This window comes from Agelaius phoeniceus, chromosome 14 (assembly GCF_051311805.1).
Source record: "Agelaius phoeniceus isolate bAgePho1 chromosome 14, bAgePho1.hap1, whole genome shotgun sequence".
Lineage (NCBI taxonomy): Eukaryota > Metazoa > Chordata > Aves > Passeriformes > Icteridae > Agelaius > Agelaius phoeniceus.
This window is the reverse complement of record NC_135278.1, coordinates 9565519-9584015: the sequence shown is the minus strand read 5'-3', so window position 1 is coordinate 9584015 and position 18497 is coordinate 9565519. Positions and strand designations below refer to the sequence as shown.

General features: G+C 38.8%; 1 protein-coding gene across 2 annotated transcripts in view; it reads right to left on the bottom strand.

The window, feature by feature from the left end:
- COL4A6 (collagen type IV alpha 6 chain) overlaps nucleotides 1-18497 on the bottom strand; it is a 108307-nt gene that overhangs the window by 62478 nt on the left and 27332 nt on the right. For both annotated transcript variants that reach the window (XM_077185815.1, XM_077185817.1), the window contains one exon: nucleotides 9650-9733. In XM_077185815.1, the coding sequence (XP_077041930.1) occupies nucleotides 9650-9733 (84 nt within the window). The remainder of the gene's footprint in view (nucleotides 1-9649; nucleotides 9734-18497) is intronic.

The window sequence follows — 18497 nt, the reverse complement described above, 5'->3', positions numbered from 1 at the left end:
GAAAATGCTGTATGTAGTGATTTTGCCTTCCAGAGCACAGGCTCTGCATGTGCACACTCCACGAGCTTACAGTTCTTTTTACACCAAAATCTACTCCCTAAGTGTAGCAGTTGCAGCAAACAGCTATGGCAAAAATATCCTGGCTGATGCATTTCTCTTTTTTTCCTCCCCTTCACTTAGAAATTTTCACTCTGTAGAATCTAATAGGAAATAGAGATACACAAGTAGACAGATGGTGCCAGTCTGGCAATAGAGACAGAAGCAAAAGAAATTTGGTGTTCAGGGGGATTTGCCACTGTTAAAATATATCCCAGCTTTGGGAGGAGGTGAATAGAGCACAGCCCAGGTATAAAGCAGAACAAGTTCTCCTGTACTGTTCCAGCAGAGTATCATGGATGAGAACACAAATCTGAGAGATTTGTCTAAAGAGATAGCAGCTTTACAGAACTTTGAAAAACAGAATTTAGCGCAGAATTGCACCACCCTTAGAGCTAAACACCAGGTACTAAAAAATCCTTCCTTTACCATACACACAGAATTAGCACATGCTGAGTCATTTTATACAGACAGCTTTCTTTGATCATTTAAAAGAAGTATTGACAACCAGATGTTTCTTAATAGTCCTTCAAAACTTGTGCACTATTTGTACTGTATTTATTATGGATCAAACCCAGAAATTCTGCAATTATTTTAACTTTCTGCTTATTAGTTTTGGCAACACTCTACTGCTTTTTAAAAAAGACCCACAAAAAACCTTTCCAAAAATCACTCATTACAAACAAGGACATTTGCATCTACGCTACTTTTCAGACTACTAAATTGTTTTTATTTCCAAAACAAGTAGCGGGATGAGATACCTGATACAATTCACAGTGTCCTATTTTTACTAATGTTGCACCTTTCCTCCAAATTTGTCTTCTATTTTGGCAATTCCACAGAAGGTCAAAGAGTAACTCTAATATGTCACCAATCAAATCAGGACAGTCACAAAAAATGCTTATTCTATCAATATGGATTTATGACTGATTAGAGAGCAACAGCTAAAATGTCTCTAATCAACAGCTTTAAAGGAGGAGACTGGCAAACACCTGAACATTCCTCCTATTTTTGCTGAATAAGTAAAGTCATGGGAAAAGTTATACAATTTACACTTATACCCAGATTCTCAGCCAGATCACTCTGTATCCTACATGTTATAAATTCTTCTCTTATTCCCACTATGTTGTTATTTGGATGTTGCTTTATTTGTTAAAAAAAAAAATTAAGTGCCATTATTCTCTTTTATTTGTGTCTTTCATTTTCTTCACCATCAAGTGTTTAGAAAGTCAGCCCTAACACTTTGCTGAACACCAGCAAACATGTGTTCTTCATTCACAAGGAGACAGCATCTCCCCATTGTCCTTGCCTATCACTGATGGACAATGTACAATGTGTTCTCCTGTTTCCTAAAATCTCCCATCTCCTACCAGGAAAAGCTACAACTCACACCAAAAATACTGCACATATTTCCCAGAAAACAGGTAGCCTGAAATACCTATGCATTCAGCTTTACTTCCAACTAATTGGCACTGCAGCCTCTCCTACCACTACAAACACAGTTTTGCCTGCTTAGCCCCTTCATTGTGTGCTCTCCCTGGCTGCAGGCTCCATGACTGGCGTACTTCCTGCCTATCTGTTGCCTAATTAAGTTTGCTTTGTAGTAATCCCTGCTGTTGGCTGTTTTCCTGGCTCATGAACTGGCTAACCTGACTGTCAGCCAAATCTCCTCAAACTGGGCCTTGCTCACAGATTGGTTCTGTGATCCTTCTGTTTCCAAGGCTGACTTACTCAAGGAATCACACTGGAAATTGCTGTCACACCTTTCCCTTGCTGCCAGCGGAAACTCTTTAAAAAAGACTCTTGTTTCTGCAAAGGGCATCTCTTCTCATTTTAAGAAGCTTAAAAAATAATTAGTACCAGGAATATTCTGAGCCAATCACACTTAGTTAGAAGATGAGCAAGTTTTGGAGTGGGGTGAGAGGAAAGAGGCATGACAAAAATGAGATATTTAAGAAAAATTAACCTGGATAAAAAGATACACTCTAGGTGGTGAGTACTGCACATGAGTAATATAGAACATGCTGGAAGAAAATGCCAATTGGGTAATTTCAAGGCAGGATATCAGTTACTCCTTCTTGTCTATCAAATGCTTGGAAAGTCTTGTGCCATTTCTAAGATGTAAGAGGGTACAAAAAAATCTCTCTTCAACTGAAACAGCAATTGCACAAGATTCTACAGCTTTTGTTAGACAAAAGCCCAACCAGCCAATTATATGTTTCAAAGACTCACGATAACATTTGTTTTTCTTGTCCTGGGCAGGACACTAGAAAGTTTATCTTCCTGCAGAAATTCTTAGTTTTCTTTTTGACTTCTTTGTGACAGAAAACAATCTTAAGAATATTTACAATTCTTCTCCTACAGTGAATAAATGAATACACAAGAGAAATTGAAAGGTTGATGCTAGTCCTATTCTAAGGAGTTACGTGGCAAGTAAAACAATACAGACTCATCAAAGTCTCCATTCTACGGCCAAGAAAGACAACAACAATTTTTACAAAGAAAGAATTTGGATACATGCTTTTATTCTCCAGTACTTAGGAAGCTGAGGGGGTCGGTACTAGGAAACTCTTGCTGAACTCTCTGTTTTGTCCATATGGAGTAAATCCTCAGCACAGCTTATCACTTTTGGTCTTGGAGAAAGTGCCACAGATACAAAGTTAGAACAGAAGGTCGGTCGTGGCAAGGCTCCAAAGAGGGAGAGACAAGGCTAGTCTGGCTCTGCCTTCCCATCTGTCTGCACACCTAAAATGAAATCAGTGGGAGTGATGGCGCTGCCTTCAAGGGGAACAGCATGTTCCTCCTGCAGGTTACTGGGGTAGCCATGGCAGCTGGGACAAACAAGGAATGATACAGTTCCCATTCCCAGGGCAACGTGCCTGCACCCTCAGCTGTGCCAGCAGCAGAGCAGAGAATCACCACGTATCTTTGGTGAGGAGGATTTATCACAGTACAGGGCAGAGGGACCCAACTCTGTGCCAGCTGAGCACAACTTCCAGGAGTCATCTCAGCTTCCATCCATATCAGTAACATCTCACCTCTGAGAAGCTCAGTTTGGGAAAATGAGAAACTTTCAGACTAAAAAACAGAAACAAAAAGAACATTCACTTGGTATAGTGAGACTACACAACTTCTTCTTAAATTAAGACAACTCACAGCATCATAGGATGAAACAAGGAGCTTTTTAAATGCTCCATTTGCTTCCAAAATAGTGTAAAGACTTTAAAATCCTGAGTTAAAGCTCACATGGAGCACAATTACTTGAACAGTGGCACATCTTCACTGGGTTTTTCTAGGCCATCTGGAAGTGCTCTATGGAGCACAGCTTGAAGACCTGTGTTCTGGTTCATTTCAAAGGTCCCCACTGCAATTACAAAATCTGCTGCCCTTGCAGGAAGAGTGAAAAACAGTTTCAGGTCACAGAGTTACCCCACCCACCCTGATGACACAGAAATGCCATGGATCCTGGTTAGTTTTGAAAGCTGCGGAAATCTTCTTAAAAAGATATATTTCCTAGAATATACTTAGCCTCCCTTAGTACACATGTCCGCTCAGACAAAACTGCAAACCAAATCACAGACAAGGGTTTGCCACCAGAGCCTCCATGGTGACCCCGCTTCAACACAGTTGTTACTGTTACTGAATTCTACAATAAGATGGGGGCCTGTCCCCTCCAGAAGCCTTCCCTAAGAGATGATGTAAGACTGCACATAGGAACAGGTTTGGTCTTGATACCCATTGCATAAGGAACCCTTTCAAATGCAATGAGTTTGGTTTTATTTCTGCTGCTTCAGTATTTGGCATGGTTCTCATTAGAGGGCTAAGCTCAGTGTATTTAGGTTCAGTCAGGACGACATGTACAATAATTGTTTAATGCTACATTTGGCAAAGTTTGTTTTATTACTTTAAAAAAAAACAAACCTTGGCAGTTGTTAAAAAAAGCAGCTGGCACGTAACTTGTTTGACTTAACTATTACCTCATTTTCTTCCAAAATATTTCCATAACTCCTTAATGACAACAAACAGATGGTCAACATTTTTCAATGTTATAGATAATCCTCTTCTCAAACCAAATGATGGCATTTTATATGTTTAACCAGAAGGGAATTGGAACAAGAATTAGACATTATTTACATATAGGCCATCTTTACAAAAATAACCAGATAACAATCCCAGTATTACTTGCACCTGAATCCATGGTGAGTGCATTTAGCACTGCTCACACCTTGGCATTGTCAGTTTGAAAGAAATGGCAGCATCCCACAGTCTGTTTTGAATTTAACTGGTCAACCTGCAGGCCATGGGTATCCAAATGGCAGCACTATGTCCCACAGTGCTTGTCAAGCCAGGGAGTAGGAAGCCAAATTGAAACACAGAGAAGTTTGAACCAACAGCATTAAAGAATTTTGTCACCAGCAAATATGTTTGTGTAAAGCACTTCTGCAGAAAAGAATCATTTTGTTGAGTCGGCACTTTCAAAGAAATTGTGTTTCATCAGGAAATCTCTGACTGTTCCAAAGAGAGTGATTAACCAGCCAAAGCAGAAATCAGCAAACATTATTAACAATAGAATTTATAATTATTACAATCTCATAACAAAGAAAGGTCAACCAATCTTCAACTAATTATCACAAGAGAGACACTTCGTACACCCAGCATTAAGTTGAGGGGATTAGTTCCAGACAAAAGTTAATCTAAGATCTCTTGCCAGTGCGACATTAGTTTATGCTAGACAACAATTAGATTAATCATCCAAAGTTCTGACCTCAGGTTACACTGTTCACTGCATGGATGTTGAGGATCTGTCTAGCTTTTCTTGCTTCTTTGAATGCCACAGTAATTCTATCAAAAACTGATTGTCCAGAGATAATGTACACTACACTTACTGTCATCATTTTAACTTCAGAAAAACCAATGGGGAATTGCATGTATCTCTGGGCACATCAACCTTTCATTCAGATAGCAACCACATTTTTCAGCAAATCTCTCAATCTTAGTCAATTCCTCCTACTCACAGTGCTTTGCTTCACCCTGTGGTGTAGTCTTGGAGTAGACAAAGAGGATTTTGTTTGAGTGGGACCAGGTCAGGGGATGGGTTCCCTGGCATACCTGATGCACTCCAGCAGCCCTTTACTTTTTACTCCAGCAGCCCTTGCAGTATAAAGTGTCCACCATGTCCTCAGAACCAACTGCCTCATTCTACAGATACACCCCCTTCCAGCCACACCAGTTGCTAGAAACAGTCTCTGTGGAGATATTTTTTGAGACAGGAAAGTGGTTCAATAATGCCATTAATAGTTTTCTAATTGATCATATCATAATATTTGAATGGGCTTTAAAGAACACATTTTATATATAGACATGATCACATATTACAGGGAAAAAATATATAATTAGCAATACCAATTTTTCCCAATTTACAGCACCTGTAAGCTGTAAAAGCTGTCTGGGACACAGCCTCTCCTAAGTAATTTTTGAAGCCTCGGAAATAATTTTAAATTTTTTTTCCTTAATTTCTTTTTTGGTGGGGGAGAATGAAAAAACCCAAAAGATTAGCTCCAGCACATGTTGAGCAAAGTTTAAAACAAACTCTAATATTTTTATAAATTCCAAGATAAGTGAACAGGCATCAGGAGAAGGTATACTTGCAACAAAGACTGGGTCTGCTACTTTATCTTCGTGAGTGTTTGAAAGTTGATGACATTATAAAAACAAAAAAGCCAACATTATTATAAACAAATGCAAAATGAGCTGCAAAATGAAATGGTGCAGGCTGCCAACTATTTAGTGCTTCTTGATACTCTGAAAGTCTGAAAAATGCCTCCTGTTCCCTGCTGACTTATCTGCAGAGCATTCTTAGCAAGACAGCCACCAATACAGCATAAAACTCTCAGCACCATTATCCCTGCCCATGAACTGTGGACAAACAGTGAGCAAGTGGAATGAAAAACACTTTTTAAAACACAGTAAATTCTTCTGACAGTCCCAAAAATCTTCTAGCTGTAGATCACTCACCTGCACAGAAACTGAACATATCCTTGCATTAGGATAGGGACTAGTATAGGAATTTATATTCACCTCCTCATTTAACTTTTTATTTAATATGGTTGCTTTTATTTCACCTTTCCTCTTGTGCTTCATAATTTAATATAAAGCACTTTCTCTGCCCATCAGTTGTTGTTCCTAAAGATGACTGTATGTAAGTCTTGTATGCAAAAGTGGGTTCAGTATAAGTTTGTGTTCAGATTGTCTCCTGTCCCAAAAAATTGTATGTACCAGGGTTCATTTGGGTACTATCACAGCAGAATTCCCTTTCAAATTGCCTTAGCTGGTTAACTGGTATCTCAGCTGGCCAGAAAAATGAGAGTAGTGACACAGAGATTTAGAAGATCCACACATTCACCTAGAGACTCCAGCTAGGCAGGGAAGTAACCTCTGGGAAGCTCCCTGGCATTTTCTTTGCAGAGCATTACATTAGCTTTCATATCAAAACCAGTCCAAGTTCTAACAGAGCAGTTCAGGGGAACAGAGCAACCAGATCCAAAACTCCTAGGTTTAAAATCAGTTTCCTGGGCCTCACTTGCTTTTACATTTACGTTACACTATCATACCATGTGTAGACATCCTCTTGTGCACTTCAGTAGTAAGAGCCACACACTCAGTTTAACTTTTTAACTTGACCTCTGAGAAAACCTCCAGAAAAGGTCCTAGCTGGGACCCTTCAGTGAAGACAACAGTTCTCCATGAAAAACTGGACTTCTGCACAAATCACTGGATTGCTACTCACACATCTTTACAAGATAAAAACTGATAAGGAGGGGAGAATGGCTGCAATGGCCAGGAGTTTGACCACTGAATTACTCAGAGACAGGCTTTTAATTAACTCATTAGATAAAAGAACCAATTCTGAATCACTGGCTAAGATGAAGAATGCTTCCCTAACAGATTTCTCCTTATGCAGTCTTCACAGTAAATTGGATCATATCAAGATTCAATGCACGGCCTAAAATTGGTACAAGATAACATTACAGCTTTTCACATGTAAGGCAAGCATTTGGACAACAGAAGGGAAATTTTGTGCTTTTAGGAGATGTGCCTTACCACACTGCTAGGAGAGCTCCCTAAGGGGCTGCTAGACAAGCACTGTACCACCCTTCCTTCAGAAAAGAATCTCAATTATTCCACAAATTGCTGACTCACTGCATAGAGATTAGTCTTTTAACAAGGTCAGTCTTACAGATAGTGAGATTATACTGGCTTGTTGAGTTTTGGGGTGGGTTTTTTTGGTTGGTTGGTGTTTCTTTGTGGTTTGTGATGTTTTTTTAATATATCCTGCACATACAGCAGCAGTCCGTAGCAAAAACAAGAATGTGGGCACCTGTGGATTACACACATCTGCATCCCATTTCTAGAAACATCTCTTACTAATCAAGTAGTCTGAGGCAGTTTTGACATTTTTATTGCCTAAATAAAAAATTTAAAGCTTGATCTGATCAAAAGTGCATTCAAGGAGGACATTTAAGGACATTGTCTATATTATTTTCATTAAGCTGTCAGCTCTTTGTTGTGCTTTTTAGCTATTTCCTTCTTTCAAAAAGAAAGTTTAGCTTTATTCTGATCTGGTTAATTGTGGAAAATTGACAGCTAAAACATTTTTTTTAAACAAAATATGGATTCAGGGCATTGACAAAGTCCTGTCTCCCTTTCTGAACTGAAAGGCTTTGCAGCAGTGGGGAAGCAGCCAGGCAGGAAGCCAAGGAATTAGCCTCAGGCTGTACAGTGCAAGAAACAAGCTGTGCTGCAGGATACATAATCACACCATCCCTTCCCAGTTCAGCCAGTCACCTCCATATCCTCAGGCATGGCAGGCCTCCAGTAGCTGCCTGCAGATGTCCAAGAAGGTGTCAGGAGGGCTCAGCACACTTGATGGAAGTAGTGTTGTAAAAGGGAAAGATTACCACTTGTAGCAGACACTCCACTCCATGGACAGGTCTCAGCAGGATGGAATATGTGTTTGGAGGACTGAAAATGCTCAACCCATACAGGTCACATAAGAAATAAGTTAAAAGCCAAATGAGTTCTCAGGTCAGCAATGAAAACAGCCTAAAATCTTTGTGACATCTTAACAAAAGAGATGCCAAGAGCTCAAACTGCAAGGTCAACAGCATTATGGCCACTTCAAACAATCAAGTTGGACCCAGGAATGTAGAGAGACAGAAGAATGATGCTCATTGCTGTCTAAAGGTCAAAGCATTTACACGATATTGTGTTCCAGAACCAAACTAGGTCTGTCCCTTACTGTATCTATACAAAGGTATTGAGCAATTCACTTTAGCTCATATTCTAGGGTATATTGAGAACTTCCTTGCAAAGTTTTTCTGCTTATCTGTTTAGACATGCTTTCCCTCTGCCACATGATGTACTAAAAGAATTTCTATATTTCCAGAGCAAACACATCACCAGTTATCAATTAAGCATTCGCACTCTGTCTGTAATTAGAAAAAACCCATAATTTTTAAAACAGTCATTTTTAAATAGCAACATTTTCCTAAATTCAATCCAAAAAGTAATGCCTTTCATATACACATACTGTGCCACTTAAAAAGACAGGAAAAAAATCAGGATTGCTAGAGTTTAAATAATATTTAATTTCTTTTGATTTTGCTCAGAGGATGAATTTTCAATATGATTTTGGAAGTACAGCTGATTAATTAAACAAGACAACTTGTATTATTTCCCTTCTCTTTAAACCTTTCAAATTCCTCAAGTAACTACTGTGTGCTCTTTCCTCCTTTCATCTCCAAAAGCAAAATCTGTAAGATTCTAAGATTAATTTTCATACATGTTAAAATGCTCTAGAGCTTAAGATAACACATTAAGTAGATGGTGTCTGGACAAAAATTAACATTGTAATTGAAGGCAGAGTGAAGTCAATTACTGCATTCCCCTAAGAGAGGAGATAAGCAGCTGCATTAAGATAAGTTATAGTCTGTTCATAAAAGCAAAAGAAATAAAGATTTTTACAGAAAGCTTGCTTAAACATTTGGCTTCTTCAAATGAAGACTTTGGAGAGAAAGACTTTAGTTACACAATCAACTTCCTCAAAGGGAATTGCTTAGATCCATTCTGAGTTATTACTCCTCCACAACCAAATACACAAATCAAAAACGCTTCCACAAATAAACACAAGCTATTATAGTAAGGCCTGGGCAAAATCTGTACTAGAACCCCACACTACTTTGATTTTCGTAATTTTAATTGTTGTAATCTACTTAAAAACCATCTGACTTCTTTTGAACTAGAGCTCAGATCCCATAAAGAAATAGGATTCTATTGAAGACTCATTACAAAGTGAGCCATTTGTAAATCTTCAGAACAGCTTTTGAAATCTTGGCCAGGGACATTTGAAATGCAGCTGGTCTTCATAATTTGTCATTTCATGAGGTCATTAGATTGAGAATTACACATATTAACATGGTGTTTATTTATTCACTTATTTCTAACTAGATTGATAAGAGGCAAGGCCAAGTTATATTAGTGTAAACAAACTTACCCGTGCACCCTTCTCTGGAAAACATTTGCATCCAGCACTGCAGTTGCGGCCCCCACATGGCCCAATGTAGGACTTCTTTCCACCCTAAAAAGAAAGAAAAATTTTGAAAAAATCGAATTTCATAACTGTTAGCTGAAGATCTTTAATTAAAACACTTGGTCTGTCAACACTTTACAGCTACATTACCTTGGTTGTGCGAACTTGCTGAGAAGTAATTTGGCAAAGTGTACTTATATTTTAACTTTTCTACAGTTGGGTCCTTTTCAAAATCACCAAATAAACAGAAAAAGTTGGGCAGAAGTTCTTTGAGGACAAGTGACTACACAAGTTGGTGCTCTTCTGCAAGGTGCAGGGTGCTTCCCAGGGCTCTCAACCCATGGAACTAGATGATGTTTTGAGATACTCAGTACACTATTGGACTGGGATCATAATTGGTAACTGCAACTTGTGCCTCAGCCATCCTGCATAAACAAGTATCTTTACATCAATAGGAACTATCAAGACAAATTTGATTTTGGGACCCTTGCATGTTTCTAAGAACAAGAAGCTGCATCCCTAAACCACAAGAACAAAAGCTACTGCATGAGAGAAAATGGCATTTCTAACTAAGAACACATGTACAAGGAAGTGTGTAGGAAACCGCCATGGATTTGGATTTTAACTGAAAATATATTCCAAATTTGCTGCACCAGCATTAGTTGTTTCAAGAATAATTACAATATTTATATCAATCAGAAGTCCCTACATCACAAGCTTAATTCCCAGCCAATAGAGTACATGAAAGTTAACAACATGAATTTAGTTTATAGAGTTTGACCTGCTTCCACACTAAACAGATCTGAAGGACTGGGCTTCCCAAAGCCCTGCAATGCTACTGACAATATTGTAAGTCCTGGAAAAAAGGTCTCCTTTAGCAATGTAGTTTAGTCACACACTAAGAACACCCCTCCTCTAAGGAAACTTTCACTGTCCAGCATGCTCAGGTACAGTACCTGGGTTTGAAATTCTGAAAGGAATAAACATTTAAATTTCTCATATGAAGGTGATCAAACTAAATGCCAAAACAAGTTCAGACTGGAGCCAAAAATTTCCTTACTGAAAGCATTCACAGGAAATATTTTTAAAGCCTTTAAAATTTCCTGACAGTGAGGAACGTGAAAAATGAAATACAATTCATGCAGGCTTCTCAACTTTTCAGCTTCTTTGAATCAGCCTTCTCAAAGAAAGTAACTGGTCTGATATCACTTGATCAGTGTTCTGCTGAAGGTAAATAAAAACCTCTACACATGCTGATGTTTACACTGCTTTGCTAAATTAAACACCTTTGGACTTAGAATGAACAGATATTAACAAAAAGCCTCAAATCCAGTCTCCCATACTTCCCTACCCAGAAAGGAGTGTTATCTCTTGCTGTAAAATAGTCATAACAACCTTCAAGCAATTCTAAGAGGCATCAAGTATAAAAAAATCCTATGAAACTACTGTGCAGACATTTTGGGAGCTTTGTTCAGGTGAGGCCCCATTAGATGTGGGACTTTTGGACTACTAATTAAAATCCTCTATTAGGATCTAACACCAAACTGGAACTGAAGAAAGGCACCACAAGAGAGGCACCATAACGGGAAATGCACCACAGACAATTCTCACTGTCAGCAGCAGAAAATCAAGAATGAAGTAGAGGTAAAAAAGAAAACCAAACAGCTAACAAAACAAAAATTACCAGCCAGCCTATAAACTACCCAAAAGCAAAGAGAAGGAGACAAACTGTATCTAGAGGTTATAGAATAGACTGTAAGAGCATCTCCAAGCTTTTGGCTTGGAATGGTCACTTGAGTCTGTAATATGCAACAGCAAGGGCTCAGTACATAAAAACTGGTCCCTATCTTAATGGACACCCTGTTGAGAGGTCATTTCTTTGTGAACCTGTTTTTAGAGTGAAGTGCACTGAGATACATATTTTCCCATGCTTATATGCCCATTTCACAGTGGAGATTTGGACCCACTGCTAAGCAATGCATATCTCTATTCCTGACACTTAACCTTACATTTAAACTCTTCACACACAGCTTTTTGCCTCCAGGTAGTCAGGCTATGCTTCCCCAGACACTTATTCAACCTTGAATTCTTCAGAGATTTAAACTTCCAATCAACTTTTTCTCCAGCTTATTCCTTGTTCCAGCAGTCACTTTCACAAGCCCTGGGGGCCCATGGTTCTGTCCATTCAGATGCCTCCCAGGAGTGAGCAGTGGCAAAGTTTCCTTTCACTATAGCTCTGTATCCCTCTGAGCTCACTGCCTTGCAATAGTCACTGTCTCAAAGCACTAATCCCCTGCTCTGGTAGCAGTCAGGTCTTTCCCAGTGGCAGAGGACTGGAAAAATACCCATGATTTTTTCTATCCCTCAGGCTCCTGCTGCTCCCATCATTGATGCAGTGTAGTAAATATGGCTCTAGTCAAAATCCCACTGAAGTCAAAAGAAATATTTCTCTTTAATTTATAGGAAGCTGAATAAAACTCTCACTGAGCTTTCTGAAAAACTGAGAGTGTGTCCCTATTTTGTGTAAAATTGTGTTCACCATGTACTTCTAGGTTTCTTTTTCACAGCATGAGGATCACTTTGCTCACTTATGAATGAAGGCATTTGGAAAGGAAGCAAATCAAAGCCAGTTGGCTCCAAACCAGGTGTACATCTCCTGAGTATTTTATTTAAGGGAAGTAGCTGACATCAGACACTCCATGGCTATTTAAATCCTGAACAGCCATGTGCATAATATTTGTGAACACAACTCTAAAGGTTGCATATAAGATTCTAGACAACAGTGTTCTCTTCTGAAAAGGTTAACACATTTTCCCATTCAAATATATGAATGTAAGGTCATTCAAACATTTACAGATTGTAACCTGACCCACGAAAACATGAGCCTGTCATGCTTGTTCTGTGCACGTATTCAGGGAAGGGATTTTTTTCCTACTACTCTACCTTTCAGATTGATGAATGTGCTCTTGAAAAAAAAAAATGAATTTTTAAAAAAAGGTTATTAGTTATACCGGTAAGCTCCAGCACTATAAGAGAAATTAAGGAAACCATTTTCATTTCATTGCATGGAAGCAGACCAAGATCTTGAAAACAAAAAACAGAAAAGCAGCACTGTTACAAAAACACATACTCTGAGATTTTAACAGCCATCATATCAACTGAGTAACATACATCCTGATTTTAACTGAGTTATTTCAGGCTTACATAAGAATCACTACCATGATTTCAATGTAAAAAAAAAATCCACTCTATTTGAGAAGTATTGATACAAGTGAGAAACTATTATTAAAAGACATTCAAAACTAAGAGTTATTTTAAGGACAATTCTCCTCTTGTGCTTCTGGTGTACCTCTATCAAGCATTTATGCACAGTTGATTCATGAAGAAGCAGTGGTATTCAAATCTTTCCATTGACTTCAGCTTGTTCTGGACTGGAGCCAAAGAGTAAAGAGACCTCACAGCTGTGATGCCAAAAGAGGTGTCCCAGAATGTTCATTCCAGCTTCTCTAGAGCAACATACAAGGCAACAGAATAGAAGTACATGGCCTGGAAGGACCTGCCTACAAATACAAAAATTGTAGGTAGGAGCAGGTAAACCATCTAACAAAGGACTTTAGTGGGAGCCCTCCAGGAAGCACAGCTCAGATGCAGGAGCTGGGGCTCCATTTGGTATCAAAACTTCTCCTCTGTTTCAAAGGATCAACTGCAGAAGGCTTAAAAATCTCATCTGAAGACAATGATTTCAATCAGATAGGAAAATGAAGTCAGAGGAATGGGCTGAGAGCATGTTTTGGGAAAAGACTGCAGAAAGGTTAAAAACATCATCTTATCATGAGAAAGCTAAAGTAGCAGTGGTGGAAATGGGCAAATTGGAAAATTTTAGTAAAGAATGGGTTCTAAGGAATAGTAGCACACAAAATTACACACAAAATTGGAATGTGTAAAGTCTGCTGAAAAAAGAGCATACTTATGATAAAAGAAGAAAAAAGGATGATGCCAAAAAAAAGTTGGATGATAAAAGAGAAAGTGAAAGCATCTCTAACTTGCATAAAGAGGTATGACAGGGATGACTTTTTTCGCCAACACTTGTCTCCAGTAACTTCCAACTCAAGTTAAGGACTGCTCCATTACAGCAATACAAAATCATAACAAGAAACATCATAATCAAAAGCTAGAAAGGAAGTATAATGAAAACTTCTGGAATCTTCAAATTAACAATTTTCATATAACTCAGAATTACCTGCTGATGACTAATGAGGAAATTTTATTCACAGTACCAGACATTCAGACACCCTTGCAAAATTTCACTGAAAAAATTATCAGTGAAACCGACTATCTCTGCTCATGTCACGAGCTGCTATGATAACCTCACTTATTTCAGAGAAAGCCTCAGAAACTCCCTCAGGATACCTCCCTGAGCACAGAACCATCTTGCAAAGAAATAAGGATATGCATTAGCTCCTCCTAGATTTGCCTCAGCTTCCACAAAAGCCAAAGCAGTACAGCAGACTGCCCTTCCCTGCCACAGATGACACTAAACATGACAAGGAAAGAAAAACCAAATAGCACAATTCCTTCTTTAGAAATAATCACCTTAAGAAAGATGAAAATGCCTCTGTAACTATAAGAAAAGCAGTGTCATTCCTAAACACATGAGAGAAGTGTGTGAAAATTCCTTTTTTATCTGACACTTTTATTTTATTTTAAATAAATATGTCATGTAGCTTCTAGCTGGAATGTGGCACTTGTTTCCCTTGATTAGCCCATAGGACAAAATAAAATGTTTGGAATATTCCAGATTCCTTCCTTGTCAGATTAGGAAAAGGTTGCCCTCAGCACTGAATTCCCAGGTATGCACATTTGCACAGACATTGACAAAACCTAGACAGCAACTTTTCTCTACAGCAAAGTGACAGAAATAATCCTTATTAGCCATAGCCATTTTATACCTCTAGTATTTGCAGAATGCATACATAGGAAAGCTCCTGCATCCCCATCCCACAACATGGCACATGCTAAAAATATCTGGGACAAGTTCAACCACCACATTACTCTGACAAATAATTCTTACTCTACAAAGTCCATATTTTGGGGAGGGAATGCAAGCACTCCTCCTAACAGCAGCAGGGACTCCAAATCTGCACTAAATAATCTCACACAGTGCCTTGTATTCAAATCCCTGGTCACATTATCAAGCCACTCATTAAGAAACTCTGATGTCCCATGCTTAATTACCAGAGGACTACAGTTTTGAAAATGAAAATGAGTGACCAAGAACCGAGTTTACTTTAAGAAATGTTCCTGTAGAAAGAGATTATTGCTCCTGGAGCTTGTCATTAATAATTGTGGAATTAATTAATAATGGAATTTACACACAGATGGGCTGGGCATGTCTGTTTTACACAAAAACAATTACCTATGCCTGTATCCCAAACTAATGGTCACAGACTCAGTATTTGTCTGTTCAGATTATCAATATACTTACCCCAGATTAAATTTCCAAAATCAATGGCACACATCAACTGCAGATGGTGGAATCTGCCAAGAACCACTCTCATGAGCAGTAAAAGTTGGCAAAGTATGATGGCCCATGGGTATAAAGTTTACCCATCTTTTCCAGGTCACTTACAACATCTACACCAAGGTCACTCCTTCCTTTTGGGGTGGCACAGATAACTGAGCAACCTATCTGCTCTCACCTAAGCTTTCACCCTATTTTTTAAATAGACAATCTTCATCACACATTACAGAAGGGCCAAAAGGCCCAAATAGCTGAAAGTCTATATAATTATAGAGTATCTAAATAAAAACATATGCAGTCATCTCCTGGAGCTGTCAGAAGACTACCTGTTATAGCACTAACATGATTAACTCTTTAGCCTCCATCTCTGTAGACATTCTATTCCCTTGCACTTTGTGATCCTGAAAATAAGAGCTGGCTTGGGTGTGGATGCATCCTCACTAATTTCCCTGGAGGTTTTGTCATTGACTGAAGCAAGAACAGAGTAAAGCCACTGCAAATAGCACAGTAAGACATCCCACTGTGTTTTAAGTCCTCTAGGAAAGATTTACTACATCAGCTTTGGAAAGTACCATGCACATAGCGTGTTCTCGGTTAATTAAATCACAAAAGAAACCAGGGAGGCACTGCATGCTCCACCCACAAAATACTTCAAAGAGTAGAATCACAGAGAAATTGCTCTCCTTTAGGGAAAAAAGATGTCTGCTACTATGTTTGTGTCCTTGCACAATGGGTCCTTGTTGTTAACTAATCTTTGGGCACCATACTAGTAAGCATAATTAAGAAAAAAATGTTGGTTTTTTTAAAAAGTAAGTATCTTTGGAGCTGCTCCTCTATCCTCTATGCTATTTCTAGTGTACTATTTCTATCTTCAGGGAGAGTGACTTGTCAAGTCTCAACATGTCCCAGCAGCACACAACTGTCTACCCATGGCTGTTAACAATTTTCCTCTCTTGATTGGTCATTTATCCTTTATGAGAAATGTAGAATACCACCAGGACATCAGCACCATTTACAAACATCTTGTGCTAGCACAAATGTCAGTGATAAATCAGTTCCTCTATGTTAAAATGAAAAATAATGAATGATGTATATAGTACATCCTTAAAATTGCATGTACATCTGTGTGCACCTTCAACAAAGCAAACAAATTAAAAGTAATAAGAGTAAAATTCAGACATGTTGTTTGCCTGTAGCCCTACAACTCTGCAAAAGAAAAGTTGCATAAAAGGCCCATCCAAGCAGCAAATGCAGTCTAAATGCCCTTTGAAGTCCAAAGGCTGCCCATTTAGTCCCTAACAGAGGATAAATCAGTTGGCAATTAAGAATTTTCCGAGGCTATAAAAATATCAGAATTACAAAGAGTAAGCAATAGGTAGAAAATTGTAAATTTTGTTAAAAAACCAAGAGTATGCATTTGAGATACTATATCATCATGCAAGCAGGCTTACATAACTAACCATGGATTTACTAAAGTAATTCCCTTTTCTAGCTATAGTTGTAGAGAGTGAAGTGACTTTGATGAGCCCTCCTATCATACTGATGAAAATAACCATATGTTTCTAAACACAGCTTATCTATAAACACATTTATCTTAATGTTCTCTACAAACACGGTGGTGGTCCTGCAAAGTATTTTTCAAACAAACTATCTCTGGGAAGAGACAGGGAGGGCAAAAATTTTATCTACTGGAAATACTACATTTCTTACATTTTTTTCATTCCATACGGAACAAAGGTTAGGAAAAAAGAAAACCTGAAAAATTAGTCTTTCCAGGATAAAATAAAATGGATGTTTTTGACATTGGAGAAAGATCTGGGCACACCTTTCAAGTTCTGTAGCGAGGTCCAGGAGCTTGGGTTTCAGCAGCACGTGAACCCAAAAGCCTGCAGGCTCTGGCTGCTGATGGGAAAAAGAAAAAAAAAAGGCAGGCAGAGACCAGGCAGGTTTTCTACAGAAAAAAAACCCCAATTTATTTCCCAGCATTCTACACCAACAGATTCTTTTGGGCCTTTCAAGTTTTACCCCCAGCAGTATTCCAAATGAAAGTTGCTTTTTCAAACCCATGGGAGCAAATAAAACACCTGTCTATCAGTTGGAAGTGAACAAAAGCAAGCAATCCCAAAATGCAGATACAAATGGTAGGGGTGAAGGGGTGCAAGGAAGAGACAGAGCAGCTTCAGATCAGGCAGAGAAGGATAACAAGGGGCTGGAGGACACAAGGCTGGGAATTCAAGACTTTTAGGTAACAGAAATAACACCCTTTCCAAATTCTGCCCAACCTGTATAAACAGCTACAGCCAAGTCTGCTTGCTCCCAATTCTCCAGCCGAGGATGTCTGGGTTGCTTTAAAAGATGCAGGTCCTGCACATTCTCAGGAATCCCTCTGTTACTTCACCTTCATACAACAGCTCTGAGGGGAGCTCATCCCAGGCCCTGGATATTCAAAGGAGGGACCAAGAAAAAGGAATATTGAAAGTGTGCTTTTCTGCACCTCTGCTCTGTAGAGTTAGCAATGGCAGAGCCCCTGGAAGAGGTTCCTGGATCTGTCTCTGAACCTGGTTGGACACATGTACAGGACAAACATAGCACCACAGTCCACACTTATAGATGATCACTCAGGACTCTGAGGCTTCTGGTTTATCTGATGAATCCAAAATCAACCTGTGACTTTATTGCCAGAGAATTATCACACTATTATCTGTAGATACAGCACATAACATGCACAACAGGATGTTGTATTTACTATTACAGCTGTTGGTTCAGATTTGTTTTCTGGGCTACCCTTCTCATTTCACTGAGGCTTTCAAGCACCCTGTCCTTTCATGGTAAAACAACCCCTTGTAGTAATTCAGCCAGTCAAGCCCTTCCCTGCAGGGCACAACTGCTTTGCTTAAGGATTCCCCTGCAGTCAGCCCAGCAAGCACAGTGCAGACTCACTACAGAGCACAGTGCACACAACTGAGCTATGTGTAAATTAGGCAGCAACTTGAGAAACCAAAAAAGGCTAAGGTGTTCTAAATGCTGGAGAAGACCCTGGCAGATTGTGATAACTTCTCTTCTTAGTGACATTGATAAAGGAGAAGTGAGAAAATATAAACTAAGGTAAACAACTATAAAATATCAAAGGAAATTTAAGTAGTTCCATTGTGTAGCTATGTATTTAATTTACTGTTAGGCCTATTTAATTTCAAGTAACACTTCTGAGCAGAGCGGATGTCTATTCATCAACTGTGCATCTTGCAAACTTTTGCCAAGACAAAATGTACAATCCCCATTATGGATAATCTT